The sequence below is a fragment of the Plasmodium sp. gorilla clade G2 genome (genome assembly GCF_900097015.1).
Source record: "Plasmodium sp. gorilla clade G2 genome assembly, chromosome: 11".
Lineage (NCBI taxonomy): Eukaryota > Apicomplexa > Aconoidasida > Haemosporida > Plasmodiidae > Plasmodium > Plasmodium adleri (nom. inval.).
Window position 1 is genome coordinate 590,001 of NC_041703.1, and position 21,297 is coordinate 611,297.

The window sequence follows — 21,297 nt, forward strand, 5'->3', positions numbered from 1 at the left end:
TATAACTCCGGTAATATAAATATATATTTACAAATATATGTATATTATATATATATATATATATATATATAATTATTTTGTAACAAAAATAGTTTAAATTATGGTGTAGAAAAGAACAAGAAATCGAAATATCTTTTTTTTCTTTTAATTTCGTTATTCTTAATATTTTATTTCTAATATGTTCTAAACTGTAAAAAATATACACGGAGAAAAATATTATATACATATAATTATATATATATATATATATATATATATATATATTTTTTTTAAACTATAAAAATATTATATATATATAATAAATATAATATAATATACCTTACAGTGTTTCTCTTTTTATAATTTAATTTTTTTTTTTTTTTTTTTCTTTGTAATATTAATTTATTATAAAATAAAAATAATGTAATTTTTATATTATATTATTTGTATGTATATTTTTATACCTGACCTTTTTACTTTGTATATTTAATAACATATTTATTTTACCTGTTTTTTTTCTTTTTTTTTTTTTTTTTGTTTTTTAATTAATGAGCTAATAAATGTTGTAATAAAAATATTTATAAATTGTATGTGTTATGTAAAATAAAAAAAATAAATAATTAAGAATATATGTATATAATATATACATATATATTATCTTACATTGACAATATGTATAATATTTAGAGCTAATGGTTATTTTTCTTATTAAACGTGATATAAATATATAGACAAATAAAATATACATATATTATATATATATATATATATATATATATATATATAATATATGAGAAATTCTTTTGTTCTTATTTATTTTATTCTGCATAAAAATTATTTTTATATCATCCTAATTTTTGAATTGTGTTTACTATTCTTTGTGAATTTATTTAAAATTATAAGACTAAATAAAATATATATATATATATATATACAACTAAAGGGATGATTATTTAAAAATAAAAATCCAAATAAATATATATTTTTATTTTTTATTTGTTTTATTTTCTTCAAAATATGATTCATTTTGTATTACTTATTAGTCGACAAGGAAAAACGCGACTAGCCAAATGGTACATCCCCTTATCTCAAAAAGAAAAGGCAAAAATAATAAGAGAAACATCACAAATAACTTTAAACAGGACTCCAAAACTTTGTAATTTTGTGGAATGGAGAGAATATAAACTTGTTTTTAAAAGGTAACACTGTTTATTCATATATATATATATATTTATTTATATATTTATTGGTTTAATTTTTTATTTTTGTAGGTATGCAAGTTTATTTTTTATTGCTTGTATAGATAAAGGTGACAATGAATTAATTACCTTAGAAATTATACATCATTATGTAGAAATATTAGATAAATATTTTGGCAATGTGTGTGAACTTGATTTAATTTTTAATTTTCATAAGGCATATTATTTATTAGATGAAATATTAGTAACTGGTGAAATGCAAGAGAGTAGTAAAAAAACAATCCTTCGTATTGTCTCAGCTCAAGATTCATTAATGGAAGATAATAAAACAACTAAAAAATTAGGAGCCCTTATATAATAATTTATAATATCAACAAATCATTTTATTTGTTTTTTTTTTTTATATATGTATAAATTTATTGAAAAATTAATTTTTTTTTTTTTCTTTTTACACACCCACTGATGATAAATATGTAACACACATATAAAATATATATATATGATATATATAAATATATATATATATATATATATTTTTATTTATAACTATATTTGATCATTTCGTTTTACTTTTTTTTTTTTTTTTAATTTGCGAGCTCATAAGACTGAGCTAGCCCTTTTTTGTGTAAACTGTTTAAAAAAACTGTTTTTTTTTACTTTTTTTTCTTATTAAGAAATTTAAAAAAATATATAAAAATTAATAACACATATATGTAATATATATGTTCTTGGTATTAACATCAAATGTTATGAAGTCCGAAATATTCAGATAATACATTAATATAATTTTTTTATTTTTCAACATATATATATTTTTTATTATTATTATGATGTCCCTATAAAATATAAATTACTTTTTCTAACCATTTGTGAAAAGAAATATTTGCATGATATTTTATATGACGTAGATATATTTAAAAAAATATATATGTCATATGTGTCTACATTAAAATGAGACATACATACAAACATACACACACATATATATATGTATGTATATTTATTTATTTATTTAATTAATTATAATTACAAGTTTGTGTAACGTTCATTTGGAACACATATAAAAATATATAAATAAATGTATATGAAAAAAAATAAAATAATATAATAAATAAATATCACACATATATTTATATAACTACAAATATAATATTTTTTGTAATAAATTTCTTTTTAAAATATAACAGCAAATATATTGCGTAAAACCAAATAGTAAACAACAACATATATATATATATATATATATATATATATATATATATATATATATTTTTTTTTTCATTGGGTAGATGATTGAGCTTCCTTCATCATAGTGTCCTCATTTGTATTATTCTCTTTGGTGTTAACAATATCATCTAGCGACATGACATTTTCATTTGCTACATCTATTGGTTGATCCTTTTTAATTTGTTGGATATCTTTTTTTTCATAATGGTAAGCATATCTTGCTGTTAATAACAAGAGTTCATTTAATTTACTTAGAAGAGAACGTGGATCTTCTAATATTCCAGCTGCTATACATGCATTATCATATAATTGTTGAACTAACAATTTGGCTACCTCTTCATTGGTATTTTTTAGATGATATATAGATGTGACGATTGTATGTGAAGGATTAAGTTCTAATGTTGCTGGTAAATTTTGAAACATATTCATACTATTACTATTAGTACTATCATTAAAATCTGCATTTTTCATAGTAGCTTTCATAACCTTTCTTAATGTAGGTGATAAGAATCCTGTAACAACTGCTGGAGATGTAGTTAGTCTTTCTGAAAATTTTACATCTGAACATTTGGATCCTAATACTTGTTTAAAATAAGTTTGTAATTCTTTTTTTTGTTCATCATTAAAGAAAATTGATTTTTTGTTTGTTTCATTATCATTATTATTTGAATTTAATAGAGCTTCATCTAGATCTTCATTTTGAGAAGTGTCTATAGAAATAAATTTATATTCTTTATATGATTGTAAATTCATAAGTACAAATTCATCTATTTCTTCTAATAATAATAATACATCTATATTTTGTTTTTTGAATGGTTCCATATATGGAGAATTTAATGCTACATTTTTATCATTTGCTGAAAAATAATAGATATTTTTTTGATTGGCTTTCAAATTGTTAGTATATTCTTTTAAAGATATAAATTTATTTTGATTTATTGAATAAAATCTTAATAAATTCATTAGAGTATTTTTATAATAATTTTTATTTGAATCTTCTAAAACACCTTCTTTTAGATTATAATTATAATTTTTATAGAATTTTAAATATTTCTCTTCATTTAAATCTGCTTCTCTTTCTAATGTTTTTAATATTTTACTAACAACAACTCTAGATAATTTATCAATTAAAGAACTATCTTGCATATTTTCTCTACTAATATTTAGTGGCATATCTTCACAATCTATAACACCCTTAACAAAATATAACCACTTAGGTATTATATTATCTGCATTTTTTTTGACTAATACTTTTTTACAGTATAAAGATATTTCTATATCATTTGATTGTTGAAAAAGTCTTGATGGAGCTTCTTCTGGAATATAAAAAACGCTCTTAATAGATAATGGTGCATCTGTTTTATATAACATTTTATATAAATATGTTTTATTATCTTCACCATATGATTTATTCTTATTTAAAAAATTAAAAAAATTTCGATGTTCCTCTTCTGTAACGTTGTCTTTACACCACAATGGTTTCTGTTTATTAACTAAAATTTCTTCAACCATATATTCGTCATTTGATTCTTTTTGTGTGTTTAAATTAGATTCGGTTTCATTAGATTGATTGATATTCTTACTATTATCTTGTTTTGTTTCACCTTCATTTATTTTGCTTTCATTTGTTTTGATTTCATTTGTTTTACCTTCCTCTTTTGAGTTATTCATATCAATTGATCCTTCTAGATTGATATTTTTTTCACATTCATCATTTTTCATTTCTTCCTCATTTTTTTGGTTGTCCTTGTTCGTTTGTATCATTTTTTTTTTTTTCTTAAGAATATAAACAGGGAAATTAATAAAAGAAGAGAATTTCTCTACAATTTTTTGAACATTATGAATATTTGAAAATTCTTTACAAGTATCTTTTAAATGACAAATAATTTTAGTTCCTTTAGGTATGTTATCAATTTCTTTTAATGTAAATGTACCGTTTCCATGTGATATCCAATGATATCCTTTTAAGATATTATGATCATAAGATCTTGTAAATACTTCAACTTTATTTGATACAACAAAAGAACTATAAAAACCAACACCGAATTGTCCTATTATATCTCCTTCTTGTGTTTTATCATTCGCTTCTTCTCTAAGTATATCTTTTTTATTATTATGAATAATATGATTATTGTTGTTGTTAATATTATGGTCAAGTTGTTCTTTATTTATATGATTTAAATTTCCTTTTTTGTCTTTTAATTTATTCAAAAAATTCAAAGAACCACTTTTAGCTATGGTACCTAAATTATCTATAACTTCTTCTTTGCTCATTCCAATTCCACTATCTTCTATAATAAATAAATTTTTTTCTTCATCTGTAGATACTTTTATATGGAATGAATTGTTTTCATCACCTACAGAAGATGATATATCTTCACAATCTTTTATAATTCCAGATTGAATTGAAAATCGTAATTTTTCTATAGCATCTGATGAATTACTTATTAATTCTCTTATAAATACTTCTTTGTCTGTATATAAAGAATGAGCAACAATTTGCAATAATTTTTTCGTTTCAGCTTTGAACTCATAATTTTCACATTCACTACTAAAATTTCTTCTAGCCATATTGGAAAGTATACATATTTTATTTATTTCAGCATTTATTTTATTCTTTAAACATCCAATGCTACATTTTTCTCGTCTGCAATTATAAAAAAAAGATTTATTTACTGTCCCTTTACCTTCGCAGTTGGATATTCTCCTGCTTAACTGACTAGAGCATTTCATAAACTTAGAAAAACTCATTCTATATACACAAAAAGGTTAAAAATAAAAATAAATAAATAAATATATATATATATATATATATATATATATATATAATAGTTATAATGTTAATAAATATTTATAGATCAATTGCCTTCACATAAGATGTCATATACACTTATATGTGCAACAGTACTGGAAATAATTACATATATATAAAAATATGTTATATAAATATATATATATATATATTTTTTTTTTTCATATATATATTATATATGTATTAATATTTTTTTTTTTTATATGTAGTTCTGATTTATATATATCTTGTAAAATATAACATTTCATATATAATTATATTTATTGAATATAAAATAATATCCTACATATATATAAATGATTAATTTATATATATATGTATATATTTTGATTTTCTTCTATATATCTTAATCATTCAAAAAAAATAAAATAAAAAAAAATAAGAAAAACAAACTGTACATATATATATATATATATATATTTTATATGTTCTTTTTTTTTTTTTTTTTTTTTTTTTTTTTTTTGTTAATTAAAGGACTCTATACACTAATAATTTTCTATCATTTCAAATATATATATTTTCATATATGACCACAAGTATATACATATTATTATATATATATAATAATATTTTTATATTTTTATATTTATTATTTTAATTTAATAAAGGTTCAAAATATATTATTGCCTCTAGGAAATTTTTTTTTTTTAATATAAATACTACAATTTTATGATGATGTTATAATTGCATAGGAAAATAAAAAAAATAAAAGTAAATAAAAATAAAATATAATATATAATATAATATAAAATAAAAAATATGTACACTGCTTTTTTTATAATTAAATGGTTTTATATTTTTTAATTTTTTTTTTTCCTATATATATATATATAATATATTATATATTTATGTGTAATTATATATAGGGAGGGATTAATGTCGAAGAACTTATTATATATATAATATATATATATAATATATTTATTTATTATTTTATATTAAAGAAAATTATTCATTTCTTAAAATAATAAAATATTATATATATATATCATATTTATATATAAATATTTATATATATATATATATATATATATATATATTTGCAATATACATTATTTTCTTATAATCCTTATTTTTTTTATGTACATATTAACAAAAAAATATATATGTATCAATTTTTTTTTTTACAAAATATTTATATAATTTATAAAATACTAAGGAAAATAAAAATATAATATAAAATAATATGTGTACATCAATTTAATATATATATATATTAAATAAGTACATACATATATATTACTATATATATGTATATTATCTTGTGTGGTTTATTTTTTATGTTGAAATTTTTTAAAAAATCAGAGTTAAGAAAAAATATATAAATAAATATATACATATATATATATATATATATATATATATATATATATATATATATATTTTTATTTTTTATTTTTGTTCCGTCATATTTTCAATCATTGTTTAAAGACTATTCGATAATAACAAAAAAAAAGAAAAGGTCCTTTTTTTTTTGTTACTAATTATAATATTAATTGAAATGGATCTATAAAAAGATGTATTATTATATCGACATCTTAAAAAGGAATATATTCAAAAAAAAAAAAAAAAAAAAAAAAAAAAAAAAAAAAAAAATGTACATATATTTTTTGGTCATATTATCATATATATAATATATATATATGGAAAAATTTATAAGGCTTTCTTTTTTCTTTTTTTTCTTTTTCTTTTTTTTTTTTTTTTTTTCTCATGAGAAGAGTATCATCCTTCAAAAAAATAAAAAATAAAATATATATAATACTTATCCACAATAATAAACATAATATATATTATATAAAAAAAAAAAAAATTATTTACATTATATGATACCTTTTTTAAAAGGGAATCTACTAACAAGAATATACTCTTTATATATTATAAATATAAATATATTATATATATATAATATATATATATTTCTATATATGGCTCATAATAATTATATATTTCCAACTGTATATTATATATATAAAAATCAATAAATTATTTTCAATAGTCTTCATATGATATTTAATTAATATGCGTATGTTGAAAAGTCCATATATACAAATAAATACATATTTTCTAATCATTTAAAAAAAAAAACATAAAAAATATATTATATATATAAACATATATATACATTATTTATACATTGAATAAGGTAATTTCATATGTATGAATTTAAAAAGAAAAAAAAAAAAAAAGTACCTTTCATAATTTTATTATTTTATAATTTTTTCTTAATTAAAAAAAAAAATAATAATAAAAAAATACAAAACAAAAAAAAAAAAAAACAATACATTATTACAATATAATAATAATACAATACAAAATAAAAAAAAAAAAAAAAAAAAAAAAAAAAAAGGATACCTTTTACTATTTTTTTTTAATATTTTATTTATAAAATAAATACCTTTTATAAAATAAAAAAAAAATAAATAAAATATATATAAAGTTTCATAGGAAAATATTTCTTATTTTGAATTGTAAAAAAAATGAGAAACGTCCCTTATATAAAATAATATATTTATATATATATATTATAATATGTTTTTATGGTATATTTATTCATTTATTTATGTATTTTTTTTTTTTTTTTAAATATATAAATAGATAAATATATTTTTTTTAATATTTTAGAAATACTTAAAATTTATCATTCCAAAAAAAAAAAAAAAAAAAAAAAAATATAAAAGAAAAAAATTAAAAAAAAAATAATAATAATAATAATAAAAATAAATAATATATATTATATAATATATATAATATATATTTTGCTTGTTCTAATAAATTATCATATATATATATATATATATATATATATATATATATATATTTATTTATTTTTATTTTTTTTTTTGTTAAAGAATAATAAAAAAAAAAATGCACGAGTATGTAAAAATTAATAATATAAAACTGGAACAAGATTTAGAAGTAGAAGAATATTATTCTTTAGATTCAGGATTAAGAATAATATTAAATAAAACAAAGAGTCCTAAGATATATGGATTTTTTACTTTATTAACAGAAGCAGAGAATGATGAAGGTTTACCACATACATTAGAACATTTAATATTTTTAGGTAGTCATAAATATCCATATAAAGGTTTATTAGATTTTTTAGCTTATAAATGTTTATCAGAAGGAACTAATGCATGGACATCTATTGATCATACTTGTTATACTATTGAGACATTTGGTATGGAAGGATTTTGTAATATATTACCAATTTATTTAGATTTTATTTTGAATCCTACATTAGAAAATGATATGTTTCTATCAGAAGTACATCATATATTTGAGAATGGAACACATAATGGAGTTGTTTACTCTGAAATGAAATCAATTGAAAATAATTGTGAAAATATTGTTGAAAGAGCTGTTATAACAAATCTATATCCAAATGAAAAAAGTGGTTATAGATTTGAAACAGGGGGAACATTAGAAGGATTAAGAGAAACTAATAATAATCGAGTAAAAGAATATTTTAAAAAATTTTATAAATTAAATAATTTTGCTATAATTATATTTGGTAATTTCAAAAATGATATTATATTAAATATAATCCATAAATTTGAACAATATCATTTACAATTAAATCCGTCACAAAGAAAAGAAAAAATAAAAATAAACAACGCAAATGCGAATGTAAAGGCAAATGCAAATACAAATATAGATGCAAATGCAAATACAAATACAAATATAGATGCAAATGCAAATACAAATGCAAATACAAATATATATACCAATACGTGTGATAATAATCAAAACCTAAATGATCTCATCAATACAACAAATCATATTAATTACCCAAATAATCAAACAAACAAAACTTATGATATCAATAAATGTAAAGAATTATTTTTAAAAGATATTCAAAGTAATGATAGACCATGGAGAAGACCAGAAAATATTGAAAAAAGAAAAGGATCATTAATCATTAAAAAATATTATCCATGTAATAATTTAAATAATGGACAAGTTACAATAGCATGGAGAGGATGTCCATGGGATGATGTAAAAACTAAATTAGCCATTTCATTATTAGGAAATTATCTTACAGATTTAACAACATCTCCTGTAAGCAAACGATTATTAGAAGATAAAGAAACATATTGTAGTAGTCTAGATTTTTCACTTGAAGATTTAAAAGAAAATTATTTCTCTATTGATATATATGATGTATCATATAAATATAAATGTCGAAAGATGTATAATGATATCACAAATAATAATAATAATAATAATGTCCAAGATAATACTAATATGCAACAAGCAAATAACAACACCAATGGAAATATAAATGATAATAAAAATAATGATGATGATAAATCGAAGAGTAGCATACATAATACAACATGTGACCATAACGAAGATAATAAAAATGCTGCAAATAATTTAAACACTACAAATACTATAAACACTTCAAATAATTTAAACACTTTAAATAATTCAAATAATTCAAACAATGCACCCCCCTATAATGATAACATAAAAATGAATGTTGTTGCTAATATCACGCGAAATTGTTTAAATGAAGTATATGAGAAACCATTAAATATGGATAGATTAAAAAATATAATAATACGATCCTATTTACAACATTTAAGAGACTTAGAAACATCACCACAATATTTATTGAACGAAATATTAATCAAATATTTTATTTACGCATCTAATCTTAGTGATTTAGAAAAATGTTTAAATCTAAAAAAAATATATATTCAACTTCTTAATGAAGATGAAAAATATTGGAAAGATATTTTAAAAACTTTTTTCTTACAAAATGATTATATAGAAGTACGTTGTTATCCTAGTTTTAAAAAAGCAAAAAAAATTGAACGCTTTGAAAAAAAATTAATTGAAATGGAACAGGAAAAATATGGTATGGAGAAACTAAATAAAATGGTTGAAAATATTAAAAAAATTAAAGAAGGAATAGAAAAAAAACCACCTGAAGGTTCAATAGATATAGTTCAATCTGCTAAACCTAAAAATGTATATATTGAAGGTATAACGGTATTTAGAAATTTCAAATCATTGATAAATGAGTCCAATAAAACGGATGAGCAAATTTTTGCTCATTACAAGAGGGGAATAAGAAATAATGAAAAAAATAAAAATGATAATATTAATAGTGATGATCATCATAATAATAAAAATAATAATATTAATAGTGATGATCATCATAATAATAAAAATGATAATATTAATAGTGATGATCATAATAATAATCATCATAATAATGATGATGGTTTTAATGGTGATACCCCAAATTATAAATTACTTAAAAAACTTACAAACGATTTAAAACGAATCATCTTTCCAATTCAATTAAGCAATATACATTCCAACTTTGTTTGTATCCACGTTTTAATAAATTCAAAAAATATTAATGAGTCTTTAAAACCATATTTGCCTTTATTAAGCTATCTTATGTTCGAAACAGATATTCTTGTAAATAATAAAAATATAAAATGTGAAAGTTTTATGGAAGAGATGATTAGAAATACAATTAATTATGATTGTAATTTTGGATTGGGTGAGAACGCAAAAAATTTTAAAGCAGGTAGCCTAGGAAATATTATATGTATTCAAATAGTTGGATTATTAGAAAATTATGAGAAATTATTTGATTTATTATTTTTATCTATATTTAAAATGAATTTAACATTAGAAAGATTAGAAATTATATTAAAATCAGCATATCAGAATTTATTACAAAAAAAAAATAAACCCAAAACATTAGTAGTAAATTTAGAATATGCCTTACGATATATGAAAAATAGTAATTCTGGATTAGTGTCCATAGGACAACAAGAATTAATTTTAAAACTTATTGAAAATAAAAATAATTTATTAAATGTATATAATAAATTAAATCTATTAAAAGATGAATTATTTAATTTAAAAAATATTGCTCTAGTAATTGATGGAGATTTTTCGAAGGTCCAAAATATTTTTTCATGGTATGATAAATGGTTTACAATTAAAAATGAAGAAACACACGAATATATAATAAATAATCCTATTATTAATTTTTCTTTTAATTCTGATATGACTAATACATGTCAATCATTTAAATATCTTGATCAAAATACAAAATCACAACAACCATTAAACAATAAACATGATATTATGAATAGTGAAGAAGATACAAATGGTATGTATATTTCTTTAGGACCTAATCAACATAAAAGCTTAAAAGAATATCTAGATACACAATTTGAAGCAGATGATAAACATTTTGAAATGAATTATATTAAAGATAAAGCATATAATGGTGTTGTATGTGGTATCAAAAGTACTGATGTTTCTTATTTAAAATTAACTATAAAAGCACCAGCAGGTTATGATAATAAATATTATTGTTGCTTATTAGTTTTAAGAGAATTCTTCTCAATGACAGAAGGACCATTATATAGTAGTATTAGAGGAGGTGGATTTGCATATGAATGTGCATTAGAATATAATTGTATTTTAGGTGAAGTTAGTTTACGAATATATAGATCAAGTGATATAATAAGTGCTTTAAAAGAAGCTATAAAAATATTGAAATATTATTGTAATAATGAAATGAAAGAAAATGAATTATCTATTGCTAAAAGTAGTGCTTATTATAGTATATTTAATAATCAAGAAACTGTTAGTGATCGTGCTAGCCAAACTATCTTCTTAAGCTTAAAAAATTTAAATTTAAATTTTTATCAAGAATTATTATCTAATGTTGAAAAAATTACAACAAAGGATATGTTATATGTATGTCAAAAATATTTATCGAAAATTGTAGACTTCAAAATAGATAAAAAAAATGCACTCATGGGTTCAACCTTATCTATAATATGTTGTTCAGAAAAAACTGAAGAAATTGTTAATGCTTTAAAACAAAAAAATGATATAATAAATTTTGGTGATATATGTAATGTGGAAGTAACACAATTATATCAATTTTTTAAAACGTATGATATAATGGTAGCATTGAAATTGTCATCTCATAAAGATAATCTATATGGAAATGAAACAAATGGAGAGAATCAGCATAATATGTTAGATGGTAACAACATATTGGATGGTGACAACATATCAGATGATGATAATATGTCAGATGATGATAATATGTCAGATGATGACAACATATCAGATGATGATAGTATGTCAGATGATGATAATATGTCAGATGATGATAATATGTCAGATGATGATAGCATGTCAGATGATGATAGCATGTCAGATGCATGTTTTGATATTTCATGTTGTTCAGTTCATTCAGAGGACGACAGTTATCCAGGTTCATCAGATCATGAGAAATTATAAATAGATCATTTTAAACAAGATGACAAATATATATATGTTAAACTATACATATAAATAAATAAATATATATATATATTTATATTTATTTATATTTTATATAAGATACCTTTTTACTGAAAAAAAACATTTCATTTAATATAATCATATAATCTTAATATATATATTTTTTTTTTATTTTATTTTTATTTTTTTTTTTAACTTTTACATTTTAACAAATTGCAACAAAAAAATTATTACGCGTTTAAAGAAATGATATAATAAAGAATATTCAAAAAAAAAAAAAAAAAAAAAAAAAAAAATTCACATGTATATTATATGTTTAAGTTGTATTATATATATATATATATATATATATATATATATATTTATGTGTACATATTGTTTGGCCATTCACATTATTATTATATATAATATATATATGTGTGAAAGGCATATATAAGATAGATAAAAATAAAAAAAAAAAAAAAAGAATAATATGAAATGGGTGGACATATATATTATATATATGTGTATATATTTTAAAAATATGAGCTTAACAAAAAAAATTAAAAAAAAAAAAAAATATATAAATATGAAATGTAAAAAAAAAAATAGATACATATATAAATATATACATATATAAATATATATATATATACATATATATATATATATATATATATATATATATATATATATATATATATATATATATATATATATTTTAATTATTTATTTGTTGTGAAAGGATACTATCTAAATCTCTACAGTGTCTTATTTCTATATCAATATAATCAAAAGGTAGAACAACGTCTTTTTTTCTGAATTTAGCAAATAAACCATCTGCATATGGATCAAATTGAGATAATGTTTGTTTATTATCATTTTGTTCATACTTTAATTTTAGATATGAATACCATTCTTTATGTGATATTTCTCTTCCTTCTCTAAACATTGTAATCCAAGCACAATTAATATTTTTATTTTTAGCTCCCATAATATCTGTATATACATCATCTCCAACATGTAACCATTCATCTACATGAAAATTAATATTTTTTTGTTTTAATAAATTTTCAGCAACATTAAATATTTCAACATTTGGCTTTGCAAAATTATAATCCATAGATCTAACAACAAATGAAAAAATTTCATTTAGAAATTTTATTTCATTTACATCAGAATCACCATTTGTAATAGCACCTAAAATATAACCTCTTGTTTTTAATTCTCTTAAATATTCTAATGTTCCTGGACTTATAAATAAATGTACATCTTTTTTTTTCTCTTTCCATAATTTTTGAATTTCTGAACTAAATTTTATTTCATCATAATTTGTTTGTTTAGCTAAATATTTTAATGCATCTGTTCTTATACGTGTTAATATCTGTACTCCATCTTTATTCATATCTATATTTTGTTCTAATAATTTTTTTACTAAATTTGTCATTGAAAGCTCATATTCTTTTAATAAATAATCATATAATCTTTCATAATTTTCTTTCATATATTTATAACACTCATTATCTGCGTAATTCAATAATGCATCGATATTCCATATCGTGTGATCAAGGTCGAATGTTATCAGTTTTATATTCTTAAAGCATTTATTTTTTCCTTTCTCAGTAATATAATAGCACTGCATTTGTTCATCTTTCATTTTTAATAATCATACAGGGTCTATGAGTTGTGGTTTAAAAAAATAAATAAATAAATAAAATATATATATATATATATATATATATATATATTAATTTTTTTGTAGTGAAATATACATATTATTTATACATGTATATCATTTATATATATACATATATTCTGAACAAATGCCTATTGAAAATATTTTTATTTAACCATTTTGAAACGTTAATAAATAGCTACACTTATTTTAATTTTATAAATAAAAATAAAATGTATATATAACCAGTATTAAAATGGTGATATAATTTTAATTTATTAAAATATTATTAGTCTAATGAATTTGTTTATTATAATAACCATATTTTTGTGTCTATATAACTATCTTCTTTTTTTTTTTTTTAAATCAAGGAAAATATATATATATATATATATATATATTTTAATATATATTTAAAGCTAACAAAATTTGATAAATATATTATGCAACTATTTTTTTAATGAAAAATAATGTAGATCAATATATTATCATCATCACAATGTTAATGAATTTTAAATCATTGTTTTTTTTCACATATAAATATATATATATATATATATATATATATATATAAATACTATGATATTATTTATATTCTCGAAATAAAATGAAATATTCTTGTATCGGAATTTTTTTTATAACAAATAGATTTTAAAAAAATAAAAGTAAAATGAAGAAAATATACACAAAAAGAAAAATAAATGAATTATGAAATGGAATACATAAATATGTACATATGTATTATTATATATATATATATTTATTTATTTTTTTTTTTATTTTTTTTTCCCCCTTGCTGCATTTTTTAAAATGGAAAAATATTAAACTATTATAATTTGTCATACCATTTAAGATTTTATTAAAAGACCGAATTTTTAAACAAATTAATTATATATATATATAATATATATGTATATATGTGTGCAATACTTCTACATATATATATAAATATATATATAATATATATATATATATAACATATTATATTTACATATTATTATTTCCCTTCTGCATAAAAACTTCAATATCATATTTTAAAAAAAATGTTGAGTTTCAAAAGAATTCATCCTAATATACATAACATAATTATATATTCTAATAAACATATATTTAATAATATATATATGACATATATATTTTATTTTATAATGAATACAAATATAAAAACTTTTAAATTCAAAGAATAATAAAATGAAATAAAAAAATAAGATAAAAATTAAAATATATATATATATATATATATATTCTATTATTTATATAGATATATTAATTAAATATATATATTTTTTTTTTTTTTTTTTTTTGAAATTATTAAAAGTATGCATATATAATATATAATATATATAATACATATTATTTTAATTGTTTATATATTTATCTTATTTTTATTCTTATGATGCATAACGGAGTAATTATTATATTACATATATATTATATTATATATATATATATAATATATTATTTATATATATGTATTATTTAATTCATTATATATATAATAAATCCCTACAGTTTTTTTTTTTATGGGATTAAGAGAATTGTAGATAATAAATTAATATAAATATATATAATTATTATAAGTTTAACATGAGTATCAAGTTTTAATAATACATTTTTTCTATCATTATATTATATATATATAATATATATATATATATATATATATATATATTTTTACGAATTAAAATTTAAATAAATCTTAAAAAAAATAAAAATAAAACATTATAATATTTATTCATAATTAAATTTAAATATATACTATATATATATATATATATATATTTATTTATTTATTTTATCAAATGGCTTGCGTTGTAAATGATGTTATTATTTATAATGTTAAATAATTAAATTTATATTTTCCTTATTTAAAAATTAAAAATAAATAAAATAATATAATATAATGGTTATCCTTTGATATTATAATAATATTAAAGATAAAATATGTAGAATCGTATTATCATATATATATATATATATATATTTTATTTATTCATTTATGTACCATTTAAAATTTTTACAACGCTTTATTTAATAAGAAAAAAAATGTAGAAGAACATTTTTTCTATATGTAAAATATACAAATGATATAATATATATATATATATATATATATTTTTATTTTATTTTATTTTATTTTATTTTTTTTATTTTACACCGAGATATTACATAAAATATGAAGAAGCTTTATATTTTATTCGAATGTTCAGCTGGATATTTTCTTTTAAAGATTGAAGAATGGGAGCAAATAGGAAGCAGTGAAGAACTTGAAAAGAAAATATTGAAGAGTGATATTTTTCATCAAATGGTAGAATTCTGTGCATTTATTCCTTTTGAAACTGCTGAGAGAGCTTTAGATAATTTATTAAATATAAATGAAGGGAAGGCAACACCTTTTCTGTTATCTTTTTTAGAACAGAATTTGCCAAATAATAAGAATAAATATGAATTAGGTGTTGCAGATATAAATTTAGGAAAGAATTTATCTAATGTTGGTTTTAATATAATTCATAATAATAATGTTTTGGAATTATTTCGTGCATGCAGACAATATTATTTAAAGAAAATATCAACATATGTAAATAATATTGATATAGATATTAAACATTTTAATATAGGTTTAGGTCATAGTTATTCAAGATCTAAATTAAAATTAGATCCAAGAAAACAAGATAAGTCAATTATTAATAGTATAGGAACTATTGAATCATTAGATAAAAATATTAATTTATTTAGTATGAGAGTTATAGAATGGTATAGTTGGCATTTTCCAGAATTAAAAAAAATTGTAACAGATGTATGTATGTATTGTAAATTAGTTAATTTAATTCAAATAAAAGAAAAATTTGATTTTGATGAATATGAAAATAAAATAAATGATATAACTCAAAATGAAGATTTGACAAAAAATATCTGTAAAGTAGCTAATCTTTCTATAGGACAAGAATTAACTGAAGAAGATTTAACTAATATTCTTAACTTTTCAAATGAAGTTATTAATTTATCTAATACCAGAAATATTTTATGGAATTATCTAGATAATAAACTTAATATTGTATCACCAAATCTTAAAGAATTATTAGGAAATACATTAAGTGCTCGTTTAATTAGTCATGCTGGTTCTTTAGTAAATCTAGCTAAATGTCCATCTAGTAGTATACAAATATTTGGATCAGAAAAAGCATTATTTAATTCTTTAAAAGGAAATAAAAAAACACCAAAATATGGAATCTTATATAACTCATCATATATCTCTAAAACACCACTGCCACTTAAAGGACGAATGTCAAGATATTTATCTTGTAAAAGTGCTATGGCAGCAAGAATCGATTCATTTTCTGATTATCCTACTAACTCATATGGACTTATTTTTAAAAAACAATTAGAACATAAAATTCAACACATGGTCAAGGGTGTTAAACTCTCGAAAAATATCGATTACATCAATGAGGCAGAGAAAATATATCGAAATGAATTGTCCTCCTTTCATAAAGACGGAAAATTAGACAAGGAGTTAAAAAAGGAAGACAAAAAAAAGAAAAAGAAAAAAAAAAAAAATAAACGAAAACATGATGAAGACCAGCCCAGTGGACACAGTCAACAAGATGAACAAGGTGAAAAGGATGAGGGGGAAAAAAAAAAGAAAAGAAAAAAGGACAAAAAAAAGAAAAAAAAAGATAAAAAAAGGGAAAATAATGAAGCACAAAATGAAGATGATACAAATGCTAACAGTCAAATGGATGAAGATTTAAACGGGGATGTTAATGAAGATTTAAATGATGATGTAGATGGAATGACAGAGCATATAGAAGTGCAAGACGAGGATGAACATGAAAGGGATGTAGATCAAGAACAAGAAGAAGAACAAGAAGAAGAACAAGAAGAAGAACAAGAAGAAGATCAAGAAGAAGAAGAACAAGAAGAAGAACAAGAGAAAGAGAAAGAACACGACTCGGATGAAAATGAGGAGGACTCAGATCATGAAGAAGATTCGGATGAAGATGAAGAGGATGATTAAGATATTTACAAAATAAAATTTTTCTATATAATATAATTTTATTAATATATATATATATATATATATATATTTTTTTATAATTTCTTGTTATACTTAATCAATTTTTATCGTATACTTTATTATTACATATATATAACTATATATGTGTTATGTGTATATTATGTTTTATTTATTTATTAATATTAATTATTAAAAAAATTTAATTTTTATAGATATTTATTACATACCAAATTAATTAAATTTTATATACTCCAAAAAAAAAGTTTTTAAATAAATATAAAAAACACAAAAAAGATATTTTTTTCAAATAATTCATAAATATAAATACGTATACACACACATATATATATATATATATATATATATATATATATATATTTGTGGATGAGACACATATGACATATCAGATTATTATGTTTGTAAATTTATTTTATTCATATAGAGCCAAGTAATAATCATAAGAAACCCAATGTAATTTATTTTTAGACAACGGTGTATTATTTGTTTGCTTCAATTTGTTAAGTATAAATTCCAATTGTTTTTGGTTTATATAATAAAATGAATCTAATCCATTTATCGAATTTTTAAAAATATCTTTTTGTTCTAAACAAGAGATAATATCATTAGTTTCTATACTTGTAATTTCTGATAATTCTTGTATAGATAATTGTTCATAATTTATAAGAACTTTTAAAATGGTTTCATACCAGTAAGCCATATAAGATGCTACACCTAGATCTGATAAAGGTCTTTCAGGAGTTCCTGTTCTTTTTTCAGTTTGTGATAAGAAATAACTAAAATTAATAAGAAATTTACCATATCCTTTTTTTTGATGTTGTGGTAGTGTTAGAATACATGATACATTATTTTTGGAATATTTCTCTTTTGAAAAATATCCAGTTATATGATAACCATATTCATCATATTCCGTAATAACATAAAATAAAAATAAATTTACTCTATGTTTTAATGTTTTATGATCTAAAAATAATTTTGATAAGAAACATAAATTTTCACAATATATTCTAAAATAACTTCCATCAATTTCAAAAATAGATATTTTTTCTTCTCTATATATTTCATTTCCGGGTGGATGTCTAATTTCACATCTTTCTGTATGTCTTTTTAATTCACTATATTCTTTAAAAAATGATAAACAGAATTCACATATATATAATATATCTATATTTTGATATTCTTTAGGATATGGTGAAAAATACCATGTATCTATTAAATATTTTCCAAATCTTATTTGATTAATTGTTTTTAATTTTGTATTTTCTTCATGTTCTCTTAAATATTCTTTATCAATACCTGCATGTTCATGATCTGATACATTATCATTATCTTTAATAAGAGGTAAACCATCATCTGGTTCTTTATCTAATAATCTTAAATTTTCATATGCTAACCAACAATCTAATCTTCTATCGAACTTCTCCCAATGAACATAATAATCATAATCACTTTCACTCATACAAACATTGTTATTATTATTCAATTCATTATTCATTTTATTAATTATTTCATTTTTATTCATATTTAATGGAAACATAAAATTTGTATCATTTAACACCTTATTCTTTGGTCTAGCATATACAATTGAACAATATCTCCAAACTTTATTTAAAGGATCTAAACCCCATAATACCTGTTTAACAGGTAAAGCATTTGGAAAGATTAAAGCATATGAATCACTATATTTTGATAATGAATTTATAATCTTACCTGATGTTCTTACTTTATTATTATTACCTTTTGTATTCTTATTATGACTAGAATGAGTACCTGTTTTTTCTTTGCTCTTATAACTCACAGATCCTTTCCCTTGTATTTTGTTACTCACCGTGCTTGTATTCGTGCTTGGAATATTGCTAATATCATCATTTTTTATATTATTATCACTCTTATTTATTTCATCATTTTTGATATTATTATTACTCTTATTATTTTCATCATTTTTTATATTATTATCACTCTTATTATTATCATCATTTTTGATATTATTATTATCATTTTTTATATTATTATTATTATTATCACTATTTTCATTTTCACTACTTTTATTACATTCCCCCTCTTGTTTTATTTTACTACCATTTCCTTTAATATACTTGCCTATACTTCCAGCCCCTTTAATCACGTTCACTTTGTTTTCATTCTTTCCTCCCAGACCCATAATATAAAGAAATATGACAAATTTGGAGAAATCTCAAAAAATAAAATATATAAATAAATATAAATATAAATATATATATATATATTTATATATTTTTTATATTATTGCTTTATTTTGTAGCTAGCCATAAATTTTTTTTTATTTAAAAAAAAAAAAAAAAAAAAAAAAAAAATTAAATTGAAAAAAAAAAATAATTCATTTATTTAATTATTTATTTATTTTCTAATTCCAATTTGAATATTAAATTTAAAAATATATATATATATATATATAATATTTATATGTTCTTATAAAAACATTTCTTTAATTTTTTAATAAGAGCTTGAGGAAGAATATAATTATATATATATATATAATATAATATATATTTTATATATAATTATGTATGTATTCATATTCACAACAATAATTCGTGGGAATTCTTTTTCTTCTTGTTTATTATATAAAAAAAAAATTAAAAATATAATACTTACATATATATAATATATATATAATTATTTTCTTTTTATAGTTAATGTAAAAATATATTTAACGTCATATATATAATTTTTTCATGTACCATAAATATAACGTTTTTTTTTTATCCCAAAACAAGATAATAAATTGTAAAAATATATATATATATATATATATATATATATATATATATATATATACATATAATATATAACAATGGTATATATAGAAAATAAAACAACAATCAAATAAAAAATATATATATATATATATATATTTTTTTTAATATATCCTTGCTATATTATTAATACATTTTTATGAAATAACAAAAGTTCATATATATATAACGGAATATAATATAAAACATATTAAAAAAAAATATGCTTATTTATATATTAAAAAGGACAAAATGGAAAACTTTTTTTAGACAATGTAAAGATATAAAAATTGTATTATTCATATATTTTTTGAATA

The 21,297-nt window shown here is 19.0% G+C and overlaps 6 protein-coding genes across 6 annotated transcripts; 3 read left to right on the top strand and 3 right to left on the bottom strand.

The window, feature by feature from the left end:
* Nucleotides 1-996: 996 nt before the first annotated feature.
* PADL01_1116200 (AP-1 complex subunit sigma, putative) lies at nucleotides 997-1,536 on the top strand (the record flags this gene model as incomplete). The annotated part of the gene is made up of 2 exons (XM_028682621.1): nucleotides 997-1,178; nucleotides 1,251-1,536. 2 exons carry the CDS (start codon nucleotides 997-999, stop codon nucleotides 1,534-1,536), a joined length of 468 nt encoding a protein of 155 aa, XP_028538881.1.
* Nucleotides 1,537-2,456: 920 nt separating this feature from the next.
* On the bottom strand, nucleotides 2,457-5,156 carry PADL01_1116300 (heat shock protein 90, putative; the record flags this gene model as incomplete). Its single annotated transcript, XM_028682622.1, has 1 exon — nucleotides 2,457-5,156. One exon carries the CDS (start codon nucleotides 5,154-5,156, stop codon nucleotides 2,457-2,459), a length of 2,700 nt encoding a protein of 899 aa, XP_028538882.1.
* Nucleotides 5,157-8,082: 2,926 nt separating this feature from the next.
* Nucleotides 8,083-12,513, top strand: PADL01_1116400 (insulinase, putative; the record flags this gene model as incomplete). Its single annotated transcript, XM_028682623.1, has 1 exon — nucleotides 8,083-12,513. The coding sequence occupies one exon, from the start codon at nucleotides 8,083-8,085 to the stop codon at nucleotides 12,511-12,513; it is 4,431 nt and encodes a 1,476-aa protein (XP_028538883.1).
* A 703-nt stretch (nucleotides 12,514-13,216) lies between these two features.
* Nucleotides 13,217-14,152, bottom strand: PADL01_1116500 (haloacid dehalogenase-like hydrolase, putative; the record flags this gene model as incomplete). The annotated part of the gene is made up of 1 exon (XM_028682624.1): nucleotides 13,217-14,152. One exon carries the CDS (start codon nucleotides 14,150-14,152, stop codon nucleotides 13,217-13,219), a length of 936 nt encoding a protein of 311 aa, XP_028538884.1.
* Nucleotides 14,153-16,346: 2,194 nt separating this feature from the next.
* On the top strand, nucleotides 16,347-18,188 carry PADL01_1116600 (box C/D snoRNP rRNA 2'-O-methylation factor, putative; the record flags this gene model as incomplete). The annotated part of the gene is made up of 1 exon (XM_028682626.1): nucleotides 16,347-18,188. One exon carries the CDS (start codon nucleotides 16,347-16,349, stop codon nucleotides 18,186-18,188), a length of 1,842 nt encoding a protein of 613 aa, XP_028538885.1.
* A 430-nt stretch (nucleotides 18,189-18,618) lies between these two features.
* Nucleotides 18,619-20,367, bottom strand: PADL01_1116700 (histone acetyltransferase; the record flags this gene model as incomplete). Its single annotated transcript, XM_028682627.1, has 1 exon — nucleotides 18,619-20,367. One exon carries the CDS (start codon nucleotides 20,365-20,367, stop codon nucleotides 18,619-18,621), a length of 1,749 nt encoding a protein of 582 aa, XP_028538886.1.
* Between the last annotated feature and the right edge of the window lie 930 nt (nucleotides 20,368-21,297).